This window comes from Pleurodeles waltl, chromosome 6 (assembly GCF_031143425.1).
Source record: "Pleurodeles waltl isolate 20211129_DDA chromosome 6, aPleWal1.hap1.20221129, whole genome shotgun sequence".
NCBI lineage: Eukaryota > Metazoa > Chordata > Amphibia > Caudata > Salamandridae > Pleurodeles > Pleurodeles waltl.
Window position 1 is genome coordinate 628,574,024 of NC_090445.1, and position 26,159 is coordinate 628,600,182.

Consider the following 26,159-nt stretch of genomic DNA (forward strand, 5'->3'; position numbering starts at 1 on the left):
CACACAGGCCTTGCAATGGCAGGCCTGAGACAAGGTTAAGGGGCTACTTAAGTGGGTGACACAACCAGTGCTGCAGGCCCACTAGTAGCATTTAATCTACAGGCCCTGCGCACATATAGTGCACTCTACTAGGGATGTATAAGTAAATTAAATAGTCCAATTTGGTGTGATCCAAGGTTACCATGTTTAATGGGAGAGAGCATATGCTCTTTGGCACTGGTTAGCAGTGGTAAAGTGTGCAGAGTCTAAAACCCAGCAAAAACAGTGTCCAAAAAGTGGAGGAAGGCAGGCAAAAAGTTAGGAGTGACCACCCTAAGGCTGTCAGGTCTAACAGTTTCACACCCATTTCTGTCACTAACTGGAAGGAGGCTGAATGCACAAAAAATAGTAAAATGGGGTATGTCCCAGTAAAATGCCAGTGTGTTGAAAAATGGGGTTTTCTGATTCAAGTCTGCTGGTTCCTGAAAGCTGGGAAGATACTGATTTTAGCACTGCAAACCTTTGTTGATGCCATTTCAGGGGGTAAAAACACATGCTTTCTTCTGCTTACCTTCTTTCCCATTTGTTTAAAAAAAAAAAAAGTTGTTGCTGTATTTCGGCTCATTTCTTGGTCTCCTCCAGGGGAACACACAAATTCTGCGTACCTTTAAAATCCCTAGGATGTTGGAAAAAAGGATGCAGATTTGGTGTGCACAGCTTATGTGGACTAAAAGTTATGAGGGCCTAAGCGCTAACTACCCAAAATGGCCAAAAAAAGGCTTGGCACAGGAAGGGGAAAAGGCCTGGCAGCGAATGGGTTAATAATAAATCGTATATCTCATATATTTACACTATAAACAATTCAAGCCAGTGACAAGCTGAAAACACAAATATATTGAACCAGGATTATGATGCAAACTGTACACTCGTGTAGGTAACAGCCAGTAGGTAAAGCAGGTGTTTAAGCACTATACAGTGATGACACCAGGGCTTCTCCCTAAACACACTACAGAATGTAATCTTTGTGAAGCTTTAGTGGTTGTGAAACTTGGAGTCAGATCGGATAAGAAAAAAAAACAACAAAAAAAAACAGTATGAAGCCTTAAAAGGGCACTGGAGCTGAGATGGAGGATCACACTCTTCTTGCTACAAATGGGTGTGTTTTATTAATGATAATTGTACGGTTCGTGACCTAGGAGGTTCACGGGCATCTAAAACTACCCTACGCAAGTAAAACACAAAGTTAAGTAGGTTTGAAGCAGGTGCCTTCAAGGAAAGAGGATAGTGACTCAAGGTTACAATGTGTTCATTTCATTGGCACTGAGGACACCTTCTGACATTCAGTTGTTCTGCACACAAAACGCAACAACCTGTGAACACACAAGGCTCACAGCTGACAATAGTATCAGTGGATATGGCTGGCTAGCATGCAAATTGGGTACATAACCACTTCATTAAGAAAGGTTAAGAGAGCAATAAAAAACTTGAAAATAAGAAAACTCGGTGGAGAATGATATGTGATCACCAGGTAGAATCACTATAAGCTCATCTGCCGCGCAACAGTCAATCTCTGGACAGCTGTTCTCATCACTAGTGCTGGGTACGAGGCGGTCAACAGATATAGGCAATAATCTCCTGATTTCGGAATCAGTTCTTCTGTTACTCAACTCCGTCTTGTGGCGAGGATAATGTGGGCAAAGGCAATCGTTAGCATTACAGAGCTCCTTGGGACCACTGGACGGTTTCCACCCAGGGTTAAGTCAGCAGCAGCATGGCAAAGCAGCAGAATTTCTGCAGTGCGACAGGCACAGTGCTTTCCAGAACGATGTGGGTAGCGCACTAGTGCCACATCCTGGGATGCAGTTTAAACAGATGAACCCACACGGATCCTCAGTCCACAACATGTTTAATGGGCTGCACGGCAATTCGAATGTATATTCCAAACGCTAGGCACCTGAGCAGATGCTCAAAGCTAACCATTATCCAGGACATCTTTACACGCTTGAAAGTGTAGACAATCAAGCGTCCGCCCTGAGAAAGGAGTCAGTGACGGCATAAATCTCTCTTTTGTGAACGGTCTCCTCCTGTGGACTATCTGCATCCCTTCCAGCCTGGTTGAAACAATGGCAGGCCATAAGAAGAAATGGTGCTGGCCTACCCCTCTGCGGGCAGCTCTCGTCTCATCCTGAAACTTGCAATGCCAGTCTTACACTTAGAGAAAGTACCCTAGCAACAAGGGCAATCAAAATGTCCCTTTAGTCTTGGGTTGGTGTACCGCGCTCAATAAATATTGATGCCGCAATGTTCGTATTACCTTTCTCTTGTGCTGGGGCTCAAACGTTCAGAATTTGCAGTACTTTCCACGCACAAATTGCGCTAGGTTTACCTGGTTAAATATGTGCCGTGGAAAAAGAGTAGGTTTTTCGCGCTGTTTGCAGTCTCAGTTTGGGCGTAAACGCCAGAGTGTGACATAATCCTGATTATTGCCCGACTGGGCTGAGCGGTTTATTGGTTACATCTGCGCATCGTATTCCCTGAGTGTTTCTGAACGGCATAGGTTTTCGTTCTACAAAGCAATACAAACAGGAAGAAGCAAAGAGAACACCAGGGGCTGTTTAAATAAATGCTAGTGCTTCCGACACACTCTTTTTCATGCATTACGTAGTATTGTATAGCTGCCCAAAGGGAACAGATCAGTCATTTGCTAGTTATTTAGGAGACAATATAATGCGTTAGACAGATCTGGTTGCTTGCCACTGGAGGTGAATTAGTACAATCCTTACCGTGCTTTTGCCAAGAAACACAAATACGCCGGCGGTCATTTCTGCAGTAAATATTACCAGAAGACAGGCAAAGAACTGAAAGAGGAAACAATAATTTTGTTTATTACAGGAACAGCAGACATAATGCACTTTCGACACGAGATTTACCAGCAATGGCATGATCTAATTTAATGGGCATCTGGACAGCCTCTATTGTACTGTTGCTGCCTTTAACATGTGTAAAACGAGATAAACCATTTTACTTCAGCCCTAAGCAGCTACGACTCTGTAGTAAAAAGGTTAGAATTAAAGAATTCAAAATTATTGAAAAGTTGAGTATCTGCTCTGTACATTTTTCCAATGTGCTACATGATCTACATCTAATGTATCGGAGACCCTTTGGTGCAGCTCTCTGGGGAGCTATTCTGCTCCTACCTGTATTAGAACGCACTCACCTAATTTTATAACCAATACTGCCATCTAGTGTAGGGTGTGTGTATGTTTATCCAACCGAACAAACAGCCGAATTACGGAGGGATTACATTAATATACTTCCAAGGGGTGGGCAGTGGCAGCGGTAATTTTAAGAGGGAAGGAGGCGGGGAAGGTGTACACTACCCACGCACTCATACACCTCACTCACATCCATTCATTCACACACAGGCACTCACGCATTCATTCACAACACTCACTAACATTCATACTCGCACGCACGTACGCACCAAACATTAAAAAAATAAAACGTACAGCTCCAACAGGGAAGTCTCAGAGGTCTCAAGGTGATTGGGACCGCTGCCCTCCCTCATGGGCTGGCTTAAGTTCAGCCAATGGTGGAAGACACCAGGCCCAAATCGTCACAGAGTGGAATGGGGTCAGTGAGACTGCTGACCCCACCCCACTCTGTGACCAGGTGTCACTGATTGACTGGCCCTGGGCGCTTCAGGGCCTAAAACTGAAGCGCCCAGGTCTGAGGCAATCTGTGACATTCCCACTTGTCATGAGCAGGAGGGACTCGAGGCACCTTTGCTAGGCTGAATAGTTCATGCCCAGGGGGCTATGACTTCTTTAGCCCAGCAAAGTTCAGCTCAGGCAGCCAGATGTCTGTGCATTTAGCGCATGCCCAGCTCCTGGCTGCCTGACCTGAACCAGAAGAGTGTCTGTCAGGCTGACTTTTGTTCATCCTGACAGATACTCTTTAGGTCAGGAAAAAGGTAGAGGAATGTGGCCTCTCAGCCCGTAGGGACAGGCCACTGCTGGGGGTAGGGTGTTCCACCACCTAATTAATGTATTTTTAGGTAAATTATTTTGTACAGGAGCTCTGAGCCAGGTATTGTGAGGTGTCTCTTGGATTTCACCAGGAATTGTTCCATACAGACAGACAAAAACACCCACATTCACTCTCCTCTCTATTTTGAAAGCCTTCCAAAATGTTAGTTATTTTACAAAATACTGTGTTTTTCTCTCACTTAGTACTCCTACCAATCCGCATTCCTTTCCTATTCCACTGTCCCTTAAGACACTCTCCTGCACCCAGCGATTTGTATAATGTATTTTAACCTTCTATTGCAGCATGATCGTTAGAAGGTCTGCAGCTCACCCCCACACACAATCTTACTGGCCAAGCTATGCACTGCATATGTCTCTACTGCGCCTCTAGGAAATGGGCTAGTTGCAGCAAAGTCACACTACTCGTGGCCCTTCTTATTGTGGAGCTACACTTAAAGTTAGCTTACCTCTTCATGTATGGAACTCCTGCTTTTTCCTACTTTCTGGCTTATCTGCCATTTGGGTCGATGGACCCATTGAGGAAAGGAATACCTCGTTTACCTGTCAACAGGTGCACACTAATAACATTACATAATTTGATGCTGTGCTGTGGTAACATACAGTAAATTTCTATTACACTGCAGGTGCATCTACAATTACTTTGGCAGAGTTCTACTAGAATACATGACAACTGATAGATGTAAAGTGGGACTACAAGTTACACAATTATTAATTTTTGAATGCACTGATATGGATTACATTGTATCTGTTTCTTGTGAGTTCTTCGTGTGAGTGTAACCACGCTCGTGGGCAGGTGCCCCCAGTTGTGCATACTGAAGCCCTCTGCCGACTATGATGTATGGGGAAGAGCAGTATGGGATTCACCAGTGTAAGATAGGTGATACAGACGAGTCTATGGGGCTGACAATTGAATGTGCTCCTGATAAGGCTCTGCATGGTGGCGGTCGACTGTCTGATGGGAGGTTCTGCTGCAGTTTCTATAGTCCCACACCTTCTATTGGCCCATTTGTCTTCAGTACACAAATGCAGGCCTTACCATCTATTCTGAATCTTGCTGCTGTCAGATGTGACACCCCAATGTCACTAATGTGCTTTTGTTTTTTGGTGAACTCTTTTATTCATAGGGAGCTTTTCCAAAATATTTGTCAATGATTACAGCACATTTTTCAGCAAGGGTCTCTAATTCATGTCTGTGAAAAATTGGGTTATTGATTGCGGGGAGTGTTAACCCGTCTCAAGGAACAACCACAGTTCTTGTCAGAGTCAACCACAAAAGTCACAAAATTAACCTGTGATTGACCATCTGGTAGCTTGGTACAAATAGTCAGGCTTAAATTAGAAGCAATGTGTAAAGCATTTATACAGGACTCAAACAGTAATAAAGTGAAAACACAACTCATGAAAAATCCCACACAAATCTAGAATACATTTTTTATAAATAAAATGATACCAGAACAACAAAAATCCAATCAGTAGAACTGAAGATATGCAATTTCAAAGTCTTAGGTAAAAGAAGCACCAAAAAGCACAAAGCGCCAAATGGTGTAATCAGCTCATGCCAGACCGGGACAAAGTCATAAGTTTAAGCCATCGATGATGGAGCGCAGGCCGGGTACAGGACTGAGTTTGGTCCACTGGCGAATGTACCTGGTCACACACGGACTGAGATGTAAAACCATGTGACATGGTGCTTCGAGTTGCGTCAGTTCCGATGGGGCATTCATTTCATTGAGGAGTTGCAAGGTATTGTGTCAAGTTGCATCATGCTGTGTCAGTTACGGCAAGACCACCAATCAGGAGCTGTGAGATGCTGAGATGTGAGGCCTTGCGGCGAGATGTGTTGATTTGGGTCATGCGGCATTGGTTCTGAGGGAACTCACAATTGTGCCAGGAGAAGGACAGTCTGATACCAGTCAAGGGTCCAGGACCTGGGTAGTTCCTCCTGGGGATCAGGACTCTCTCAAGCAGAGGCCAGCAGCAGGGCACAGGCAGGTCCAGTTGAGTCACTGCAGCTGGGCGGATGCAGGGCAGGTCATTAAAACTTGTTATATCCCTGTAGCTCAGAACAGGAGGCTAGTTAAGTAGACTTTGGAATCACTCTTGTGGTTCTGTGTTCAAGGAGCAGATCCAGTCTTCCTTCCTCAGGCAGCAGGGCAGTTCTTCGTGCAGGAAGGCAAACCTTCCAGCAGCAGAGGAGCAAAGCAGACCTACTCTCGAGTCTTCTACAGGTCCAGAAGTGACCTGAAGCGTTGGTCTGAAGGTTCAATATTTATACATGTGGCAGCTTTGTCATGGGAGAAACTTCTAGGCCACCCCCTACATTTAATTCTGGAATTTACTTCCTTCCCTTGCCATGGTTCTAAGGGGTCTGGGGTGACAAGAGACTAGTGTGAAGTCATTTGTGAGTGTGCAGAGGCAGCCTCTTTGAAGTACAGGTGTGGTAGGTGATAGCTCTGTCCCTGCATCCTGACAAGATGTTCCATCCTGACAACACCTTGTCCCACTTTGTATAGTGTGAGAAGAATATACAAAGGCCACCTGTCAACAATTCCTAGTCATGCAGCCCAGGATACAGGCTGCAGGCATCAAGTGGTTAGGACAAGAAAATGCAACTTTATAAAAGTGGCATTTTCAGAATTGTGGCATCAAAATCTGACTATACAATTCAAGAGGGTTTAAAATTACAATTATTTTGAGAATAGTCTTGACATTCCTACCTGTTTCAATTCAAAAGTTATTAATTGTAATATGGTAACCCAACGTTATCCTAAGGGAGAGGTAGGCCTTGCAGTAGTAAAAAAATGCATTTGAGAGTTTTCACTGCCAGGACATGTAAAACCTGAAAGTACATGTCAAACCTTTTAAATACACTGCACCCCATACTAAGGGCTGTTTGGGGCCTACCTTCGGGGTGACACATGCATTTAAAAGAAAGGTTGAGGCCCTGTAAAACTGTTATTTTTTCAGGGTCAAAATGGCAGTTTAAAACTGCACACAAGCTGCAATGTCAGACCTGATCCATGTTTTAAAAGGCCACTTAAATGAGTGTTGCAGGCCCACTAGTAGCAATTAATTTACAGGCCCTGTGTACATGCAGTACCACTTTACTACATACGTACAAGTAAAGGAAATGTGCCGATTGGGGTAAGCCAATTTTATCATGCTTAGAGAAGTGAGCACAAGTATTTTAGCAGTGGCAAAGTGTGCAGAGCCCTAAGGCCAACAAAAAGGAATTCAGCAAAACAGAAGATGGAAGGCAAAAAGTCTGAGGGAAAACCACACAAAAGATGTCAGGTCCAACAATGTCCATGACTTTCTTTTACCTTTTTCTTTCTGCTTCTTTCTCATTCTGATAAGTATTGACTTTTCACTTCTCCTGTGCTCCTCTACTCTTCAGAGCAGCTTTGAGGAATTGTGATCCATTTTCTGGGCTGTGATGTCATGAGAATCTGCCAATGTGGCAGTCACAATCTGCAACAAATATCTAATCGCAATTTGCAGTATTGTGATTGTGAATCATTGGTAATTGCTATTTCAAATTGTGCTGCAGTCATACAATTGCGATTTTATGGCAGGACTTTGAGGCTGATGAGAGAGCGTAGTTTAAATATTATATATTATAGACGTGAAATGCTTACATTTGACAATGCAATATTAATAATTAATAATTGAAATATATTAATAAACGTGAAGATTTACTCATTTGTGAACACTAATGCTGAATTAATAATAATCTTTCAGTTATATGTATTATTACGATCAATACTGTATTCATTAGAACTCGTATGTCTTAAGTTAGCATGAGTCGCGAACTAGCTGTGAAACTCTCATTTTAAAAGCATATTTTTCTGCTTCTCCAGTATGCGGACTTGCAAACGACCATGACCCAGCTATTGTTCTTTTCTGTATTTGTTAGCAACATAGAGGAATGTTCCCATTCGTATGCTAGTAGCTTCTAGTTCAAAATTGTGTGATTTGAAACAAACACAGACACTTCCAAGGACATTGAAGGGAGGAGAAGAGAACTTTTGACCTGAGATGTGTGCCAAAATGGTGAAGTAACCCCGGACATGCCACCTAAGAAAATGTCGATTATGAAGACCAATTAGAAGACGAGCTAATATCAAGAAATGACAAATGCATTACTTAATGTATAATTTGATTGGTTACCAATAATGGGGTGTAGTTATTAACCAATAGAATTTTGGGGGAATGTATTACGAAAAGGGGATAAAAACTCATGACACGAGAGACGAGACACATTAGGCAGGGGATGATATTGATTGCATCCAGAAACTCTGTCGCTCTATTTGGTGACTCGAGACTTAGAAAACAACCTTGTCCATAGTTTGCCCTGTTAACTTTCCCCCTTAAGGGGAAGGTGTTCCTTGTTTCCCACTTAGATAGACTGACGATGACTCAACTGATGTCCTGAAGACGAAGACTGATCCTGTGTGCTGACCTATCTCGAGGAGGGTAATTATAATGCTAACGGAATCTATTTGCCTTTCTTTCTAGGTACCAACTGCTGTATGTTTAATTAGGTATCTTAGTTAGATGTTTTCCAAATTGATATTCTAAATTGTTTTGCATGAAGCCCAACATGCTAATGCTAATTTGAGGTTAGATGAGGTGTTCATTTGACTGACGGAACTGACGTCACTGACATTGGCTATGCTGAACTGATATTCTATGGATTATTATGCACTGTGTTCTATTTACGCTGACGCATCTATCTTATGTTTCTGATCATCGCATTATTGAAAGCTTATCGTAGTTGCCACCTTGTGATTATGTTCTTATGCTTCTTGGTTTTGAGACTAATGCGTTTATTATTAGATTGTAATCAATAGGGAATAAATTCACAAAATCCTCCTTCAAGGTGTGGTTATTTGAGTCTGAGAACTAATGAATGCGCCGAAGGTTCATTAATGGTTATTGTGAAATATGTGTTGATGCTAACTTTTAATAATGCTATTGATTTAATAATCATCACTAGGCCCAAAGATTCATCGACCTAAAACGAGTCCTGATGTGTATAAATTGACATAGACGGACGCGTTAACAGTTCTGGTAGCAGAGCGACGGTTTGGCCTTTGGGGGCCCTGGGACGAAGTTTTCATTGTTAATTTTGTTTTCTGTGATAATGAAATTTGGCAAAACAATGAGTGGCTAGGTTCGCCATGGGCTTTCCCGGGATCTCGGAGCCTGCCTAGATGAAGTTGGGAATGTTCTCGGCGCCATAGTATGTGTGATTAGGGTCTTTGCGCTTGCTCAAAGCTTATGCATTTTGCAGGAGATTGTGAAGATTTGTGTGTATTTAGGCCAAATTAAGTGTTGTTTAGCAGGAGTGGGCGTACTCCACAGTATGAGAGTAGGGAAGTCGGCGTACTTCATGTGAATGCAGCGCTTATTGTTAAAAATTATCCACGTGGTTGGTTAATGTATACGGACTTGTTGAGGTCTAAGACTCCGGAGTAGGATGAGAAATATGGTTCATGTTGTAATCTGTGCGGTTTAATAGGTCAATCGGGCGTGATTGACAAGTCAGGTTTGAGTTATGACGTATGTATGAAACCTTCGATAGAGATTTGATGAACTCTAAAGTGCACTAGAGGGAGTCATTGACAAGTCGAGAGTAGGATTTGCGCTTCGAATTCTGCTTGTGCATGTGGGAACTGAGAAGAAAAGAGTAGCGGCTGAGGCTTTAAGTGAAATCTCTGTAAAGTTCTGAAGCAAATGTGTTACCCTTCCTGTAGTAAACCGGCAGATTTGTATTGTCATTTTAAAGTGTCTGCAATACATCGCATTAGTTTGTATGAATTGTATGAGTTAGTGAGGTGTGGACAAGCCGCAAGACTTTGTCAGCTGCAGAGTGTGTGAGTGTGACGTCAGTGTTGCCGCGCTGAGATAGGTCAGGTGTTAAGAGGGGTCGCGCACGGATTGGCTGCCGTCCGTGAGAGGCAACAGGTTGAGAAAAGGGTAGGTGAAGAGTGTCCTGGGAATAAAGCCATTTTTTCTGATTAAACCCAAAATAAAAGAATTGCAAAATGAATTTTGTTAAGGCATTCAAAAGCGCTTTGAGGGGAGATGTGTACATTGTCGCAACCGATGGGGAACCTACACCACCCGAGGGTACTCCAGCTTATACAGTTATGGAGGAAAAGGGTGTTACACCTTGTTTATGGATAAAACAATGGCGCAAATTGACGGAAAAAGAGGGGTGTCTAGCGTTTCCGGAACATGGGACATTCAACCCAAAGGTATTAGAAAATTTGAGGTGGATGTTAAGTACGCAGAAACCACCTCCGAGACCGGCACAATATGAGGCTCTAGCGATCTGGGACCTGATGGCTCTTAAACATAGGCAGGAAAGGTTTCATAGGAGGTTGACAAGGGCATAAAAATCCTATGCAGAAGCTAGATGGGACAATGAGAATAAAATGTGGAGACGGGGAATAGTAGATGGGTTAAAGCTGTTTCCAGCGATAACACAGGGAGAAGAGACACAGGGAAAGAAAGCTTCTTGCAAAACTAACAAAGATTCAGGCAAAGTTAAAGAACAAAAAAGGTCCTGGGAAGAAGAGAATGACTCAGAGGATGAGGAGTTTATGGATAGATTGCTACATGATCGACCACCACCTTATGCGGTGAGCGACGATGTTCCGAGTACTAGCTTGGATCCTGGGAACCAGACGCAAGAGAAGGGAGTTACTGATACGGTAAAGACTAGCGATACAGCCTTGATACAGAATGGTGACAGTGTACCTACTGCACCAGACGTGCCGATACAGTTACAGCCTCCACCGCAGATAAAAATAATTTATCCCGATGTTCCAGTGCTTGAGACTACTACGAACTTGGTGGTGCCGCCTGACCCGATATATACAAAGCCAAGGCTGATTCAGATTGAGTCAACTCCAAAGCTAGTGTCTCAACCGCCACAGCTGATACCAGGATATAACCCTGTAGCAGGACCCCGATAGTACCTGTACCAGGTACATTGGAACAGACCTATGGTGTTGCGGCTCCTAGAAGCCTGGGAGCAGGTCAGACACCTGCCGCTATATCACTACCTATCACTGTCGGTCCCCCAGTGCCGTTATATGCCCAAGAGAGGACAAGGACATGTGAACAGGGAGTTATGACTCATGAAGCGATAAGAGGAGGGTCTATTGGAACTCCACAGATAATGGCCCAGGAAGAACAGGTATGTGAGCAACAGAGATCCTTAATGGACCTTAGTCCAATAGGGGCACCTCTTGAAGCAATGCGACAAGCAGGGTTGGGAGTTTTGACTCCCCAAACTATGAGTACGAATACCTCACATACTCCAATGATACATGCAGGAAACATCTCACTGCAAGGTTTTACAGTACAGCAATTAAACGAGTGGCTAGAGAAAACTTCTACTTCTCGAAAAACTACAGTAACCGAAATTGATCCTGAAAAGAGAAAACAAGATGAATATCTGAATCTTGTACGGCTAGGGGCAGAAGCTGCTGAGTTAGTGGAAGGAACAATGGGAGTGAACAGGTTGGAATCCTACACCGAGGCAGAACTGAGATACTTATGCCCTAAAATTACCAAAGAGGTAGGGAAAATACACCAGAGATTAGCAAACCTGGCAGACAAATACAATATTGATATTGGTAACACGAAGCATTTGAAAAGGACTACAGATTAGACTTTGACACTAAAGATTTTGATCACATGAGATCTGCAGGCATGAAGACACACCTGAAAGAATTGCTGCAGAGTGCGCAAATCTGGGGAGCATTAGAAAAATGGGAAAGCCGATGGGCAAAGAAAAGAGACAAAGGGAAGAGGGATAGCCCAGGGTCTATTGAAACAACAACCACACCCAATGTAGATTCAGTAAAATGAGAGAAACGGCTGGTGGTGTTTTAGTCCATGTGCCTTGGTCCAGGGGAAATATTTTGTCCTTTACGAATGATTACCCGAGGTTAAGAGAAAAAACGATCGAGTGGTATCAACAGACAGATAGATTTGTGAAGCTTGCAAAATGTCTTTGGGAAGACTTAAATACCTTGTTTGAGATTATTGTTCCACCAGATTTGTGGCTCGAGTGCAAAAGAGGGGTAGATTGGCCCACGAAGGAACCGGCAAGGGATAAGGTGACTGGAGCACCTTCTGAAGAGGTGATGAAATATTATCATAAGGTTATTGAGTTTTTGAAACAAAAGGTGTCACCGAAGGTGACCGATTGGCAGAAAATCGACGGGACTTCACAAGAGGTTAAGGAATCAATACATGCCTATTATGAGAGATTGTTAAAGGCATTTAAAAATTTCAGTGGTACTGAGACGATCGAACCGAAAGACATGAATCATCTTGTGTTCAGATTTGTTGAAGGGCTGAGACCAGAGGTTGGTCAGATGATTAAGAACCATTTGATTTGTTGGCAAGCTAAACCGATTGATGAGGTGTTACAGTATGCAAAATACTGTAGTGATGAAATTGAGTTGAAGCAGAAAAAGCTGAAAGAGAAAGTGATGGTGATGCAGATAAGAGCTGCACAAGCTGGAATTCAGGGAAATGGTATTCAGCAAATGATGCACCAGTAAAACCGCAAATGAATGGTGGGTTTCAGGCACAGCCGAGAGGTAGAGGCCGAGGTTTTGTGAATCGTAGTTTGGACATGAATAATGTCGTCGTTCAAAATGACGGGCAGGTAGTGAAAGGTATGTCACCATGCCATGCACGCGGGGGCGTGGGACATTGGAAGCGGGATTGTCCAAATATGGTGCATGATGGTACAGTTCAGCAGGGCATAAATGTTGGTGCACAGCAGAATCCACGAGGTCCAAGAATGAGACAACAGAACCCAAACTTACAGAATAATTTGATGCAAATGCCAGGGGTACAACCTATGCAACAAATGTTAATGCTGCGTTTTCAAAACGTGCCCATACAATCAATGCAGCAGCAGATTCCTATGGTGCCTAGACAGCAAATGCAGTTACCCCTAGCTCCGATTGGACAGCAACAGGTGACGCTTCCTCAGCAGGTCACAGGTCAGGTGACAAGTCAAAACAACACTGTACAACAATTCCCATTACGAGGTGAAAATGAGATGAATGAGGAATGGTCAGATGACAGTTCAGACAGCGAAGAGTGCAGGCTTGCAGCCTTGTTAGAAGTAGACCAGAGGGGCCCATACGTAGAGGGAAAGGTGATGGGCAATAAGGTTTCATTTTTAGTTGACACTGGAGCTACACGCTCTACAGTCCGCAGCGTAGAAGTACCGAGACTGCCCTTATCAGGGCGCACTATACGAGTGGTTGGTGTGGCTAACCAGTATTTGACAAATCCAATTACTGACCCAGTACAGGTTGAAATTGGAAATTTCCAAGGCCTGCATAGGTTTGTCGTATGCGACTCAAGTCCAGTATCCCTACTGGGAAGGGACTTACTATGTAAGACTAAGGGGGTCATTCCGACCCCGGCGGTCAAGGACCGCTGGGGCCGGGGATGCGGGAGCACCGCCAACAGGCTGGCGGTGCCCCGCAGGGCATTCTGACCGCGGCGGTTTGGCCGCGGTCAGACCAGGAAAACCGGCGGTCTCCCGCCGGTTTTCCGCTGCCCTGGGAATCCCCCATGGCGGCGCAGCTTGCTGCGCCGCCATGGGGGATTCCGACCCCCTCACCGCCATCCTGTTCCTGGCGGCTCCGACTGCCAGGAACAGGATGGCGGTGAGGGGTGTTGTGGGGCCCCTGGGGGCCCCTGCAGTGCCCATGCCAATGGCATGGGCACTGCAGGGGCCCCCGTAAGAGGGCCCCACTTTGTATTTCAGTGTCTGCTTTGCAGACACTAAAATACGCGACGGGTGCCACTGCACCCGTCGCACATACCCACTCTGCCGGCTCCATTCGGAGCCGGCTTCCTCGTGGGGAGGGGTTTCCCGCTGGGCTGGCGGGCGGCCTTCTGGCGGTCACCCGCCAGCCCAGCGGGAAAGCCAGAATGGCCTCCGCTCGGCTCCCGCCGCCCGCGGGGGTCAGAATGACCCCCTAAATGTTCAATTACCTGTTCCAACGATGGAATAGAAGTTCAGACAAACAGTGATGATGAAGGAGATGAGGGTCAGTTCATAGAAGGAGGGGAGACGAGTGAAGATTACCTTTTAATTACTTTATTCCCAGTGTTCACTCTAATCGACTTACCTGCTGACCTACAAGGGTCCGTAACAGAGAGAGTGTGGGATCTGACAGGAAAAGAGGTTGGATTAATTAAAGGGGTTAAACCAGTCAAGGTGCAAATAAGACCAAATGCAGTATTCCCACAAGTACCACAATATCACATGACTCAAGATGTACTCATTGAAGTGACACAGATAATTGCAGATTTTCTCAGACAAGGAGTTTTGAAAGAAGTCTTGAGCAGTCCGTGTAACTCACCTATTATGGGTTTGAAGAAGCCCTGTGGGAAGGTTCGAATTGTGCAGGATTTGAGAAAAATAAATGAAATTGCGATAAAATGTTGCCCTGTGGTACCTAACCCAGCGGTAATAATGTTCCAAGTTCCTTGTGATGCCGAATGGTTTACTGTAGTAGACCTATCACAGGCATTTTTCTCAATACCACTACATGAAGATAGCCAATTTTTGTTCAGTTTCAAATTCCTATATAAGGTGTACAGTTGGTGCAGAATCCCTCAAGGGTTTTCTGAGTCACCATCCATCTTTAATCAGATATTAAAGAAAGATCTGGAACCTCTTGTACTGCCTTTTAATTCAACTCTTGTGCAGTACATTGATGACTTGTTGATTGCATCCAAAACCAGAGACAGTTGTAAATATGATACCATTGCATTGTTGAACCATTTGGGAAAGAATGGGCATAAGGTGTCACCTAAGAAACTGCAATATTGTCAGAAAGAAGTAAAATATTTGGGGCATCTAATTGAGAAAGGATCCCGAAGGATATCAAAGGAGAGAATAACAGCTGTCCTACAGATGAATCCCCCAATGACAAAGAGAGATGTCAGGATGTTTTTGGGAATGGTGGGTTATTGCCGTCAATGGATACCCAACTTCTCAATAATCACAAAGCCCCTAATAAAATTGACAGGGAAAGATGTCAAAGATGAACCATACACAATCACTTTGACAAAAGAAGAGCTTGAGTCATTCTTAGAGCTGAAGGAATGCATGTGCAGGGCACCAGCATTAGGAATGCCCGATTATGAGAAACCTTTTCTGTTGTTTTGTCATGAACGTGATGCTTGTTCTTTGTCTGTTTTAACACAGGTCCACGGAGATGCAAATCGCCCTGTAGCATATTTTTCAGCTACTTTGGACCCTGTCGCAGCAGCCTTACCGGGTTGTTTGCGAGCAGTTGCAGCAGTTGGTCAAAGCCTTTCACAATGTGAGGGCATACTCATGGGATACCCTTTGACAGTATTAGTCCCACACTCTGTTGAAATCTTGTTGACAAGAATGAAAACACAACACATGACAAATGCACGACTTACCAAATATGAAACGATTATTTTGGGGTCACCAAATGTTACACTGAAAAGATGCACAGTACTGAACCCGGCAACTCTACTTCCCAATGAGAATACAGAAATCAAAGATGGGGAAGAATTTGAGCATGATTGTCTTGAGGTAACTGACCTCTGTACCAAACCTCGCCAAGACATACAGGACACCCAGTTAAAAGAAAATGACTGCATTATGTTTGTGGATGGGTCCTGTTTAAGAGATGCAACAGGGACATTGAGAGCCGGCTATGCAGTATGTACAATATCTGGCATAGTTGAGGCCTCTTGGCTTGAAAAGGTATTCTCTGCACCGGTGGCAGAATTAATAGCTCTTACAAAGGCCTGCCATGCTGCTGTGAATTTGAAAGTTACAATCTATACTGACAGCAGATACGGATTTGGAATTGTACATGATTTTGGTCAAATCTGGTCACAAAGGGGTTTTATGACTTCCTCTGGATCACCAGTGAAAAATGGAGAACAAATAAGAGATTTGTTACATGCAATTCAGTTACCTCTTGAAATTGCCGTGGTAAAGTGCAGTGCTCACACCAGATCACAAGATTTTGTGTCAATGGGGAATGGTTATGCAGATCAGGTTGCAAGGTTTTGTGCATTGAACTGTATATCATTTAAAGAGCAGTGGGAATTGCTACCACAGCCTGAAAACGACACAACTTTGAGTCTAGCATTACGAGTGGTTGATACTTTAGATGAATTAAAGACACTACAAAATCGTGCTAGCAAAGAAGAAAAACATTCCTGGCAGAAAATGCAATGTGTACAAAGACCAGATGATATATGGGTCTCAGATGATGGAAAGTTGGTCTTACCAAATAGTCTTCTGTCACAATTTGCCCGATTATATCATGGGCAAGCACATTTAGGAAGAGATGCCATGATCAGATCTTTTAAAGTCGATTGGTTTAATCCAAAATTCAGACATGCCGCAGAAATTACTTGTCACAGGTGCATCATCTGTCAACAGATGAATGCTGGAAAAGGAACAGTGGTAAATTTGAGCCACATTGGAAGAGCTGGAGGTCCATTTAATAGAATACAAATGGATTTCATTGAAATGCCTGTTTGTGGAGGATTGACGTACGTGTTGGTAATTGTATGTGTTTTCAGTCATTGGATTGAGGCATACCCTACACGTAGAAATGACAGTCTCACAGTTGCAAAACTATTACTCAGGGAGTTAATACCAAGATTCGGGTTTACGGTTTCTATAGAATCAGATAGGGGAAAACACTTCGACAATGAGGTGATCAAGCTTCTGTGTGCAGCACTTAACATCGAGCAGAAGTTGCACTGTAGCTATCGCCCTGAAGCATCAGGACTAGTTGAACTGATGAATGGTACCTTAAAATCAAGGATAGCAAAAATGTGTGCAGCAACGAACATGAAGTGGCCAGATGCATTACCGCTAGTACTGATGTCCATGAGAAACACACCAGATAAGAAAACGGGACTGTCCCCCCATGAAATCCTCATGGGTAGAGCAATGAGGTTACCAGCGGTACCTGCAAATGCCCTAGTGAATATTACAGATGATAGGGTGTTGGATTACTGCAAAGGTTTGGCTGACGTGATTCGCTCTTTCTCTCACCAGGTGGAAGCTAACACATTGCCACCAATCGGTGAACCAGGACATTCTTTGCAAGCTGGCGACTGGGTGGTTGTCAAGAAGCACGTGAGGAAATCGTGTCTTGAACCACGCTGGAAGGGGCCATATCAAGTAATACTGACTACCACTACTGCTGTGAAGTGTGCCGGAATTCCCAACTGGATACATGCCAGTCATACAAAGAAAGTAACGTGTCCTGTTGAAGAGGAAATTGAAGAGTCTGGTACAGTAACTTCAGGTGGAGAGGCCACAGAAACAGAGATCAACCAAGAAAGATCTGTGACTGCAGATGAGCCCACTGAGGACAGCCTTGTCAGTCAAGCTGAAAGTGAGATCGAGAGAGGTGACAGAGTGCCTATCTCAGTTGAGGCAACAGGAGAACTAAGACAAGGAGAGGTTCTCCCAGAAGTAGACAAATATAATTCTGAGCCTGAATACAACATAGAACCAGAAGACGACAGGGAAGGAGAAATCATAGATTCAAATCAAAACGGATCAGAGTCTTCTGAATTGATTGCAGGTTTGTCAAGAGAAAACAACATATCACAAGAGGAGGGTGCTGTTCAGCGTCCTGAAGGAAAACACCGAAACAAGACACATAGAGGTGATAAATGGCCAGAAAAGTCACATTTTATAATAAGAGAATTAGCAAACGAAACAATAATAGAGGAAAGCGATACCTCACAGGCAGATGATCTGAGTGAAGGGGAACAGCAAGGTGAACGAAGATTAAAAAGAAAGAGAATAGCAAACCGAAGATACACAGGTCCTGAATGGCCATATGCTACAACTTCTGAATGGCAACAAGAATTCCTAGCATTTTGTTTCGATCGAGAAGTGCCAGGCCAATACTACGGTACCTGAAGGTAAACTTCAAAAGAAAACCTTGAGAAAATCAAAAGAAAGAGACTTTATAAACTTACCGGAAAGAGACAATTAAACCTGGATTTGACATCAAGAAACCGAATTACGACAAGCTGCTAACCTGAACTGACGAAAAGGGTCCTGGAGTGAGAGAAGACGCTGTAAATACGCAGAAAGAGTTTTGCCATCTTAAGTTGATTGTTGATCTGCTATTCTGATTCTATACAAACACGGCTTATAGTAACAAAGGAAGCAAGGTGTGTGGTTGGTTAGGATTTATGGTAGGTGTTGTATGTGCAATAATGATTGTAGGAGTGATTGTAGGAATGCCGTGGAGAGAGAGAGAAACTATTAATGCAACTTCAAAACCAGAGACTACTACTATTACTAATAAGTTATCACCGTGGGAGAAATTTGAACAGGATGCTAGACATCTGCATGAGGGAACTAATACAAAAGGGGAACTTTCTACTAATGTCTTCTATCGCTTATTAAATGAGTATGTGGAAACTATGGATACGAAAGATTGTTATGTGTGTACTAAAATTCCTTCATCCGTGCAGGAGGGAGTTACTTATCATAGCCTCCCTCTTACTTATGGGATTAGTTGCAGCTTGCTACTAACAAGATTCTATAATCAAGAGCATGTACAATACTTTTATTCAAATCTGGATGTTGTGTTTTCTTTTGTGCTTGTAATTGAATTTTTGAATAAGTTAGCTAAAGAACATGATATTAAAATAGTTAGAGGATTCTTTGAGCCGACACTTACATTTGGAACTGCTTATGCACATCGCAATAATCTGACTTGCTTACTGTCTTCTGTAGAGAAAAGCTTTTTAGACCACACAGATGATAGACGCAAAGCATTAAAGGAGAAGTTAGAGAAAGGCTTAGAAAAACGTACTTATGCAAATGATTATGCTTACACAGCCATTAAAACCCAAGGCAAATTAGCTATAGATGCATTACACGTAGGTAGGCTATGTATATATAGACCAAAATCTGATCAAGACAATTTATTTGTGGGTACGAGTGAATGTAGACATGTGTTTTTGTTTCAGAGTAAATGGACCTTCATGTTAAATGGACAAGACCCAGCGATTCCTGGAATCTATTACATCTGTGGGTTAAATGCATATTACCGTCTCCCAAAGGGATGGTATGGGACATGTTATTTGGGAATAGTTTTCCCAAAGATATACCAGTTTGATGACTTAAAACAAATACCTAAATCTTCTGAAATACAACATACTAGACAGAAACGAGAATCAGTGGCAGCTGTCATTGGTGACATATTTGGAGCAATAATCCCATCAGTTGGGGTTATCTTAAATTCTATGAAAATTCAAAAGTTGTCTACTATTGTGGATAACATGCTGACAAATTTTACAGGAGCAATACTATTGATGGATACTGAACTTGCTGCAGAAAGAGCTATGACTCTTCAAAATCGGCTTGCTTTAGACATTCTTTTAGCAAAGAATGGAGGTGTGTGCAAAATGCTTAATGAACATCACTGCTGTTCATTCATACCTGATAATAGTAAGAAAATTAGAAGTATGCTTACTAACCTTACTAGAGATAGTACAGATTTGAAGGATCTAAAAGAACCTGGAGTTTGGGAAAAATTTGGAAAAGGAATTGCCCGAGTAGGAAGCTGGTTTACCAACATTTGGAATGGAGTTCTTGCGAAAATTATGTTAGGTCTATTAATTGTTTTGATTTGTCTATTAGGATTATGGGGAGCATGCAAAATTAATGACAAAATTAAAAGAAACCTGTCAAAAGGAGCCAGATTGAATGAAGAAAGTGAAAGAGAGAAAATGTTCAATGAAATATGGGAAAGTTCACATAAAGGGCAAGATGTTGAATGCGCATTATGCGCAAGGTGAAAAATTGAAGATCAAGAATTGTGTGATGACGAGCGTCATCAGAGGAGGGACTGAGAGAGCGTAGTTTAAATATTATATATTATAGACGTGAAATGCTTACATTTGACAATGCAATATTAATAATTAATAATTGAAATATATTAATAAATGTGAAGATTTACTCATTTGCGAACACTAATGCTGAATTAATAATAATCTTTCAGTTATATGTATTATTACGATCAATACTGTATTCATTAGAACTCGTATGTCTTAAGTTAGCATGAGTCGCGAACTAGCTGTGAAACTCTCATTTTAAAAGCGTATTTTTCTGCTTCTCCAGTATGCGGACTTGCAAACGACCATGACCCAGCTATTGTTCTTTTCTGTATTTGTTAGCAACATAGAGGAATGTTCCCATTTGTATGCTAGTAGCTTCTAGTTCAAAATTGTGTGATTTGAAACAAACACAGACACTTCCAAGGACATTGAAGCGAGGAGAAGAGAACTTTTGACCTGAGATGTGTACCAAAATGGTGAAGTAACCCCGGACATGCCACCTACGAAAATGTCGATTATGAAGACCAATTAGAAGACGAGCTAATATCAAGAAATGACAAATGCATTACTTAATGTATAATTTGATTGGTTACCAATAATGGGGTGTAGTTATTAACCAATAGAATTTTGGGGGAATGTATTACGAAAAGGGGATAAAAACTCATGACACGAGAGACGAGACACATTAGGCAGGGGATGATATTGATTGCATCCAGAAACTCTGTCGCTCTATTTGGTGACTCGAGACTTAGAAAACAACCTTGTCCATAGTTTGTCCTGTTAACTTTCCCCCTTAAGGGGAAGGTGTTCCTTGTTTCCCACTTAGATAGACTGACGATGACTCAACTGATGTCCTGAAGACGAAGACTGATCCTGTGTGCTGACCTATCTCGAGGAGGGTAATTATAATGCTAACGGAATCTATTTGCCTTTCTTTCTAGGTACCAACTGCTGTATGTTTAATTAGGTATCTTAGTTAGATGTTTTCCAAATTGATATTCTAAATTGTTTTGCATGAAGCCCAACATGCTAATGCTAATTTGAGGTTAGATGAGGTGTTCATTTGACTGACGGAACTGACGTGACTGACATTGGCTATGCTGAACTGATATTCTATGGATTATTATGCACTGTGTTCTATTTACGCTGACGCATCTATCTTATGTTTCTGATCATCGCATTATTGAAAGCTTATCAGAGTTGCCACCTTGTGATTATGTTCGTATGCTTCTTGGTTTTGAGACTAATGTGTTTATTATTAGATTGTAATCAATAGGGAATAAATTCACAAAATCCTCCTTCAAGGTGTGGTTATTTGAGTCTGAGAACTAATGAATGCGCCGAAGGTTCATTAATGGTTATTGTGAAATATGTGTTGATGCTAACTTTTAATAATGCTATTGATTTAATAATTGGTAATCTCGTCTTACGGAGACTCATCACTAGGCCCAAAGATTCATCGACCTAAAACGAGTCCTGATGTGTATAAATTGACATAGACGGACGCGTTAACACTGACATTATGCAATCTCCTTTTATTGCCCGCTCACAGCAGCAACAATAGAGAGAACTTAGAACACTGTAAACATTCTAGGAAACCATAAAGTCTAGCAACTAATAGCCATCTTCCTTCTTTTGATGCTGCTGCTGACAAGATAAGTGCCTAACTATCTTCCTTGACTAATATTGCTCTTAATGGCATTTACCAATGTCTTTATGAATTATTTGTAAATTTGACTTCTGTACTTGTGCCTTTCCTTCGTTAACCCTCATATTGACCCTATTTTTCATTCTTAGCATTATCCGTCTTCTTCCAAAGTTATTTTGTAATCCTGTTTATTTTTCCAAAACATTAGCATTGACGGATCGTTTTCTTCCCCTGGGATTTATTTGTCACCAGCGCTATAAATTTCAATATTTTTGAATCATTCAACTCCAAAGAGAAGCGTATTAGGTTTGGATCACAGGGCAGAGGTTCACCAGGGAAGTCACCTCGGTTTTTGAGCCGCACATCTTCTCTCACCATTGTTTGCCTTACAGCGAGACGCTTCAGCTTTTGAGCCACGCACCTTCACCATTTGTTCATGAGTAAGACGTGTTGGCAAAAGAGCCACCAGGAGATGCTCCGCCACTGAGCCACACGCCTTCTCCAAGCTGCCAGTCACTGCCTTCTTTCTGCCACCTCTCCGCTCATACCACTGCACAGCAATTAACTGAAACGGACTGCTGTGTCGCTTACCTTCGGGTTAGCTGCCCTTTTTTCCTCTTCTTCCTCTGGACTACTGAAAGAAAAGCACCTTACGCCCCTTTACCAATATCTGGTAACTTCCTCTTAGAACAAAGTATCTTAGACTGTTTAATTCCTCTTTTCCTATGACCATATCAATTATGTAATTAATCTGTTATTCATATTTAAAATTTCTTGTTATCTTTATATTAATTATTATGTGTTTAGTTACCTCTAATATTATTATAATGGCTGAGAGCCAGTTAGAAGAAGGAGGACAACAGAAGCTTGAAGGGATGATTAATAGTGCATTATCCAACTAAGTGGGTCATTAAATGAGACCAGTACCAAAAGGATTGAGATTCTGGCTAAAAAAGATAACATTTCTAAAGGTGATGAACATCCAGAGTGCTCTAGCAGACCTCAAAGGGAAAGAAACTTAGGAGCCAACCATAATATTAAAAATAAAAATCTAAATTGGCAGGTCCTGATTTGACACATCTTAGTGGTCACATTGAACTTAGTGCTTCTGACACTGTGGATGGGCAACGTGAAGGCCCAAATGTTCCTGTACCCATCAACAGCGATAGTGATTCTAACCTTGGAACTGACCTTTGTTACTCAACTGAGTTTGATTCCGAACTGGAGGGTTTGGAGAACAAAAATATGGAAACATCAGAGGAGGCATCTAGGGCCTTGAGTTCAAATAGGGGAAAAGTGGACCCTCTGGGTCATGAGATGTTTGATCCCCTCTTGATAAAACATCTATTTTCTCCTGAATGGGCTCCTTCTAAACATGTGGCGGATTACATCTCCTTCTGACTAAGAAAGGAAATCCCTAAGGAGGTGGATCATGTTTCAGGTCTGAATGTCCACGACCCCCTCTACCAAATAAGATTACCATGACACCTGATTTGGATGCTAAGGTAGTAGCATTTATTAGTAAAAGTGGAAAAGACACAAGAAAAGGCCTAGCTTGAGGCCTAAAATCCTGCCAAGACCGTCTTCTAAGACCGTCTTTTGGACATCATTGTTCCGCTAACTAAAATGTTTGAGATGGCTGAGGAGGCTTATTTGAATGATATTCCCGTAGATGCTAATGAACTACACCATGGATGCAAAGAGTGATATGCCTCCTAAGCAACACTGATACTGCCTAATGTCTAATGAGAGAAGGAAAAGTATTGTTCTCAAAACTGATACAAAAATAATCAAATTGGCTAATAAGGAAGTCCCTCCTCTCAAGGACACCTCTTCATCAAAGACATGGTGAAGTATTGGGAGTGTTCAGCTCCATTCAAAAATCACAAAAGGACATTAAAAAAGTATTCCAAGACAAGGTTTTTAGCAGGGCCGGAAGAATGCAGGGTCGGTTCCCCGGTTGAGGACAGTCCAGTTCTAGACTCTATTTGGGACGTGCAAGGTTTAACCAGACAACTTCTGGAACCTTCAAGAGATTCTATACCCAAAGACAGAAGATTGGCAGCCGACCCTTTAGAGGAGGTAAAAGATGACGAGGATTTTCTTCAGGTAAGGGTTCTACAAGACCTATCCCTATAAAGGTGGGAGGCAGGTTAGCCCAGTTTTGTAGGAATTGGGTACTAGTGACGAGGGACCCTCTGGAAACTGTCAAAGGTTCCACAATGGAATTTGTAGATACCTTGGTTCAAACAACCATTCTCTGAGAAATTACCTTTTCGAGAAAAGATTCAAAATTGGCGACCCAAGAGGTACAGGATTTGTTGGAAATAGGGGCCATCCAGGAAGCCACAGATGTGGACTTAGGTTTCGTCAGCAAAATTGTCTTGGTCCAAAAGAAAGACAAAAGTATGCAACCGGTAATAAACTTAAAGAATCTGAACAAATGGATAGTATATCATCACTTCAAAATGGAGAGTTTCCATCTGTTAAAAGATGTATTAAGGAAAGACGACTGGCTAACAAGATTAGACCTCAAAGATGTGCATTTGACTATATCCATTTGGTTCCCTCACCAGAAGTACATCAGGTTCATATGGCTGGGAAAACTGTGGCCATTCTCCAGTCTCCTGTTTGGCCTCTCTTCAGCACTTTGGTGCTTTACCAAGGTTCTTCGCCCAATAGTAACCTGGCTATGATCAAGGGGGCTGAGACTGGTAATTTACGGAGACGAAATTCTAGTTATGGGTCCACACAAAGATATGGTCACAAAACATACTCAGATGACTGTAGATTTACTAGAATATCTAGGTTTTGTTATAAACATAATCATCCCTGATCCCGAGTTGAGAGACTCAGGCCCTCGTTATGACTTTGGTGGTCTGTTCAGCAGACCGCTGAAGCCACAGGTGCCAGAAGACCGCCATATTACAAGTACTGAAGAATTTCTGCCACAATTAGGGCTATCTATGTAGTTATCTCCTCTAGGTTAGAATATGGAAATGTTATTTTTTGTACGTTTGATATCTCCCGCTAGGTGGATGATAAATAGATGCAGTATTGAACCTCCTGGCTACTCTAAACTGGCTTCCAAATCAAAAAGAATTATGCTCATTACTACATACTACATGTTTATCCCATCATTGATGATTCAGAAGGACCCATCTGCCTTCAGAAAATGCTCACACTTAATATTTCTTTCACCATCTTCTCTTATCTTCCCTAGCGCTAATGAACATTACTTGGATATGGATATTATTGTCCTGGTCACCCCCATTTTTTTGACTGATAGTGGTGGTTTCTGACTGACTGCGCCATGAGCCCTGCTAACCAGACCCAGGGCCAGTGCTCTGTTTAAACGGTATATACAAATTAGCCAAAATTATAATTGCCATGGCAACCTACCTGTAAGTTCCTATTATATGGTAGGGCTTGTAGGATTAGAGGCCCAGCTGATTTAATGCACTTAAGTGTGCACTGCTGTGGTGCCTGCTGTCAACTTAAAAGCCAGCCCTGCAGGCTGCTTTTAAAGTAAATGTATATGAAAATTCAACTTTCGAAATAAAAGTGCTTCCAAAGTCTTAAACTACCTTATTTTTACATACACATCACCCCATAGGTCTCCCCTACGTGCCCCAGGGGTAGGGTGCCTTGTAACTATAAGTAGGGACATAATAAAATATGTTTTCTAAGCCTTGGATGTGGGAAAATCTGCTAATTTTGTTTTTCCCAATTGAAGTCAATTAGCTCCATAGGCTAACTTAAGAAAACCCTATTAAAGGATAACTGTTGGAGGCAGCACTTTCTGGTTGGCTGTGGCGGGGCCTCAGTCAGGCAGAACCTACCACTCCCATCAGGGGAGGGTGATTACACTCACTGTATAACCTGCACTCACCCTTGGGTAGCTTGGCACTGACCAGTCAGGCTTACCATGGAGAGAATGTGTAAATCGTTGGCACACCACTCTCACGCTGTAATTACACTGAGCATTTCAATAGAGACTTCACACATGTGGTAGGTTAACACAGTTTGTATTTAATACACACATTAATTAACACAACATAGAAATTACTAGCAGTACTAGGCCAAACTGTGTTAAAATTACATCAGTAGCATGTACACTTGGGAGAAATCCTACGTTACCCCTCCCACGCACCCTTATGGTGTGCGAAACATTGTCAGAACTAGGCCCACCCTGGCAATTGATATAATGCAGTACCACACACAATGATAAGGATATCAAGAATATGTACACACAGATAATGACAACACTTTTAGAAACTCCGTGGGCCAAAGCCACATGGGTAGAGCCAATGTCAAAAGTAGTATCCAGTTGGCAAGAAGTCAACGTGTAAGGCAGCACAGCTGGGCGATGTAATCACTAGCAGGTGGTCTTCATGCAGGCACTCCCACATGCACACATTCACTCAGCACTACGCAGTGCTACAGAGATCAGTCAGGTCTGTATGGAGCTCAATTGCACCCAGGCATGCACCCACCCAGCACTGTAATGTGGTGCAGCTGATATCCCTCAGGTCAATTGGTAGCACAAT

The 26,159-nt window shown here is 42.5% G+C and overlaps 1 protein-coding gene across 2 annotated transcripts in view; it reads right to left on the reverse strand.

The window, feature by feature from the left end:
• The window catches only part of TSPAN2 (tetraspanin 2), a 716,196-nt gene that overhangs the window by 211,990 nt on the left and 478,047 nt on the right, over positions 1–26,159 (reverse strand). For both annotated transcript variants that reach the window (XM_069238961.1, XM_069238962.1), the window contains exon 4: positions 2,763–2,837. In XM_069238961.1, coding sequence (XP_069095062.1) covers positions 2,763–2,837 — 75 coding nt within the window. The remainder of the gene's footprint in view (positions 1–2,762; positions 2,838–26,159) is intronic.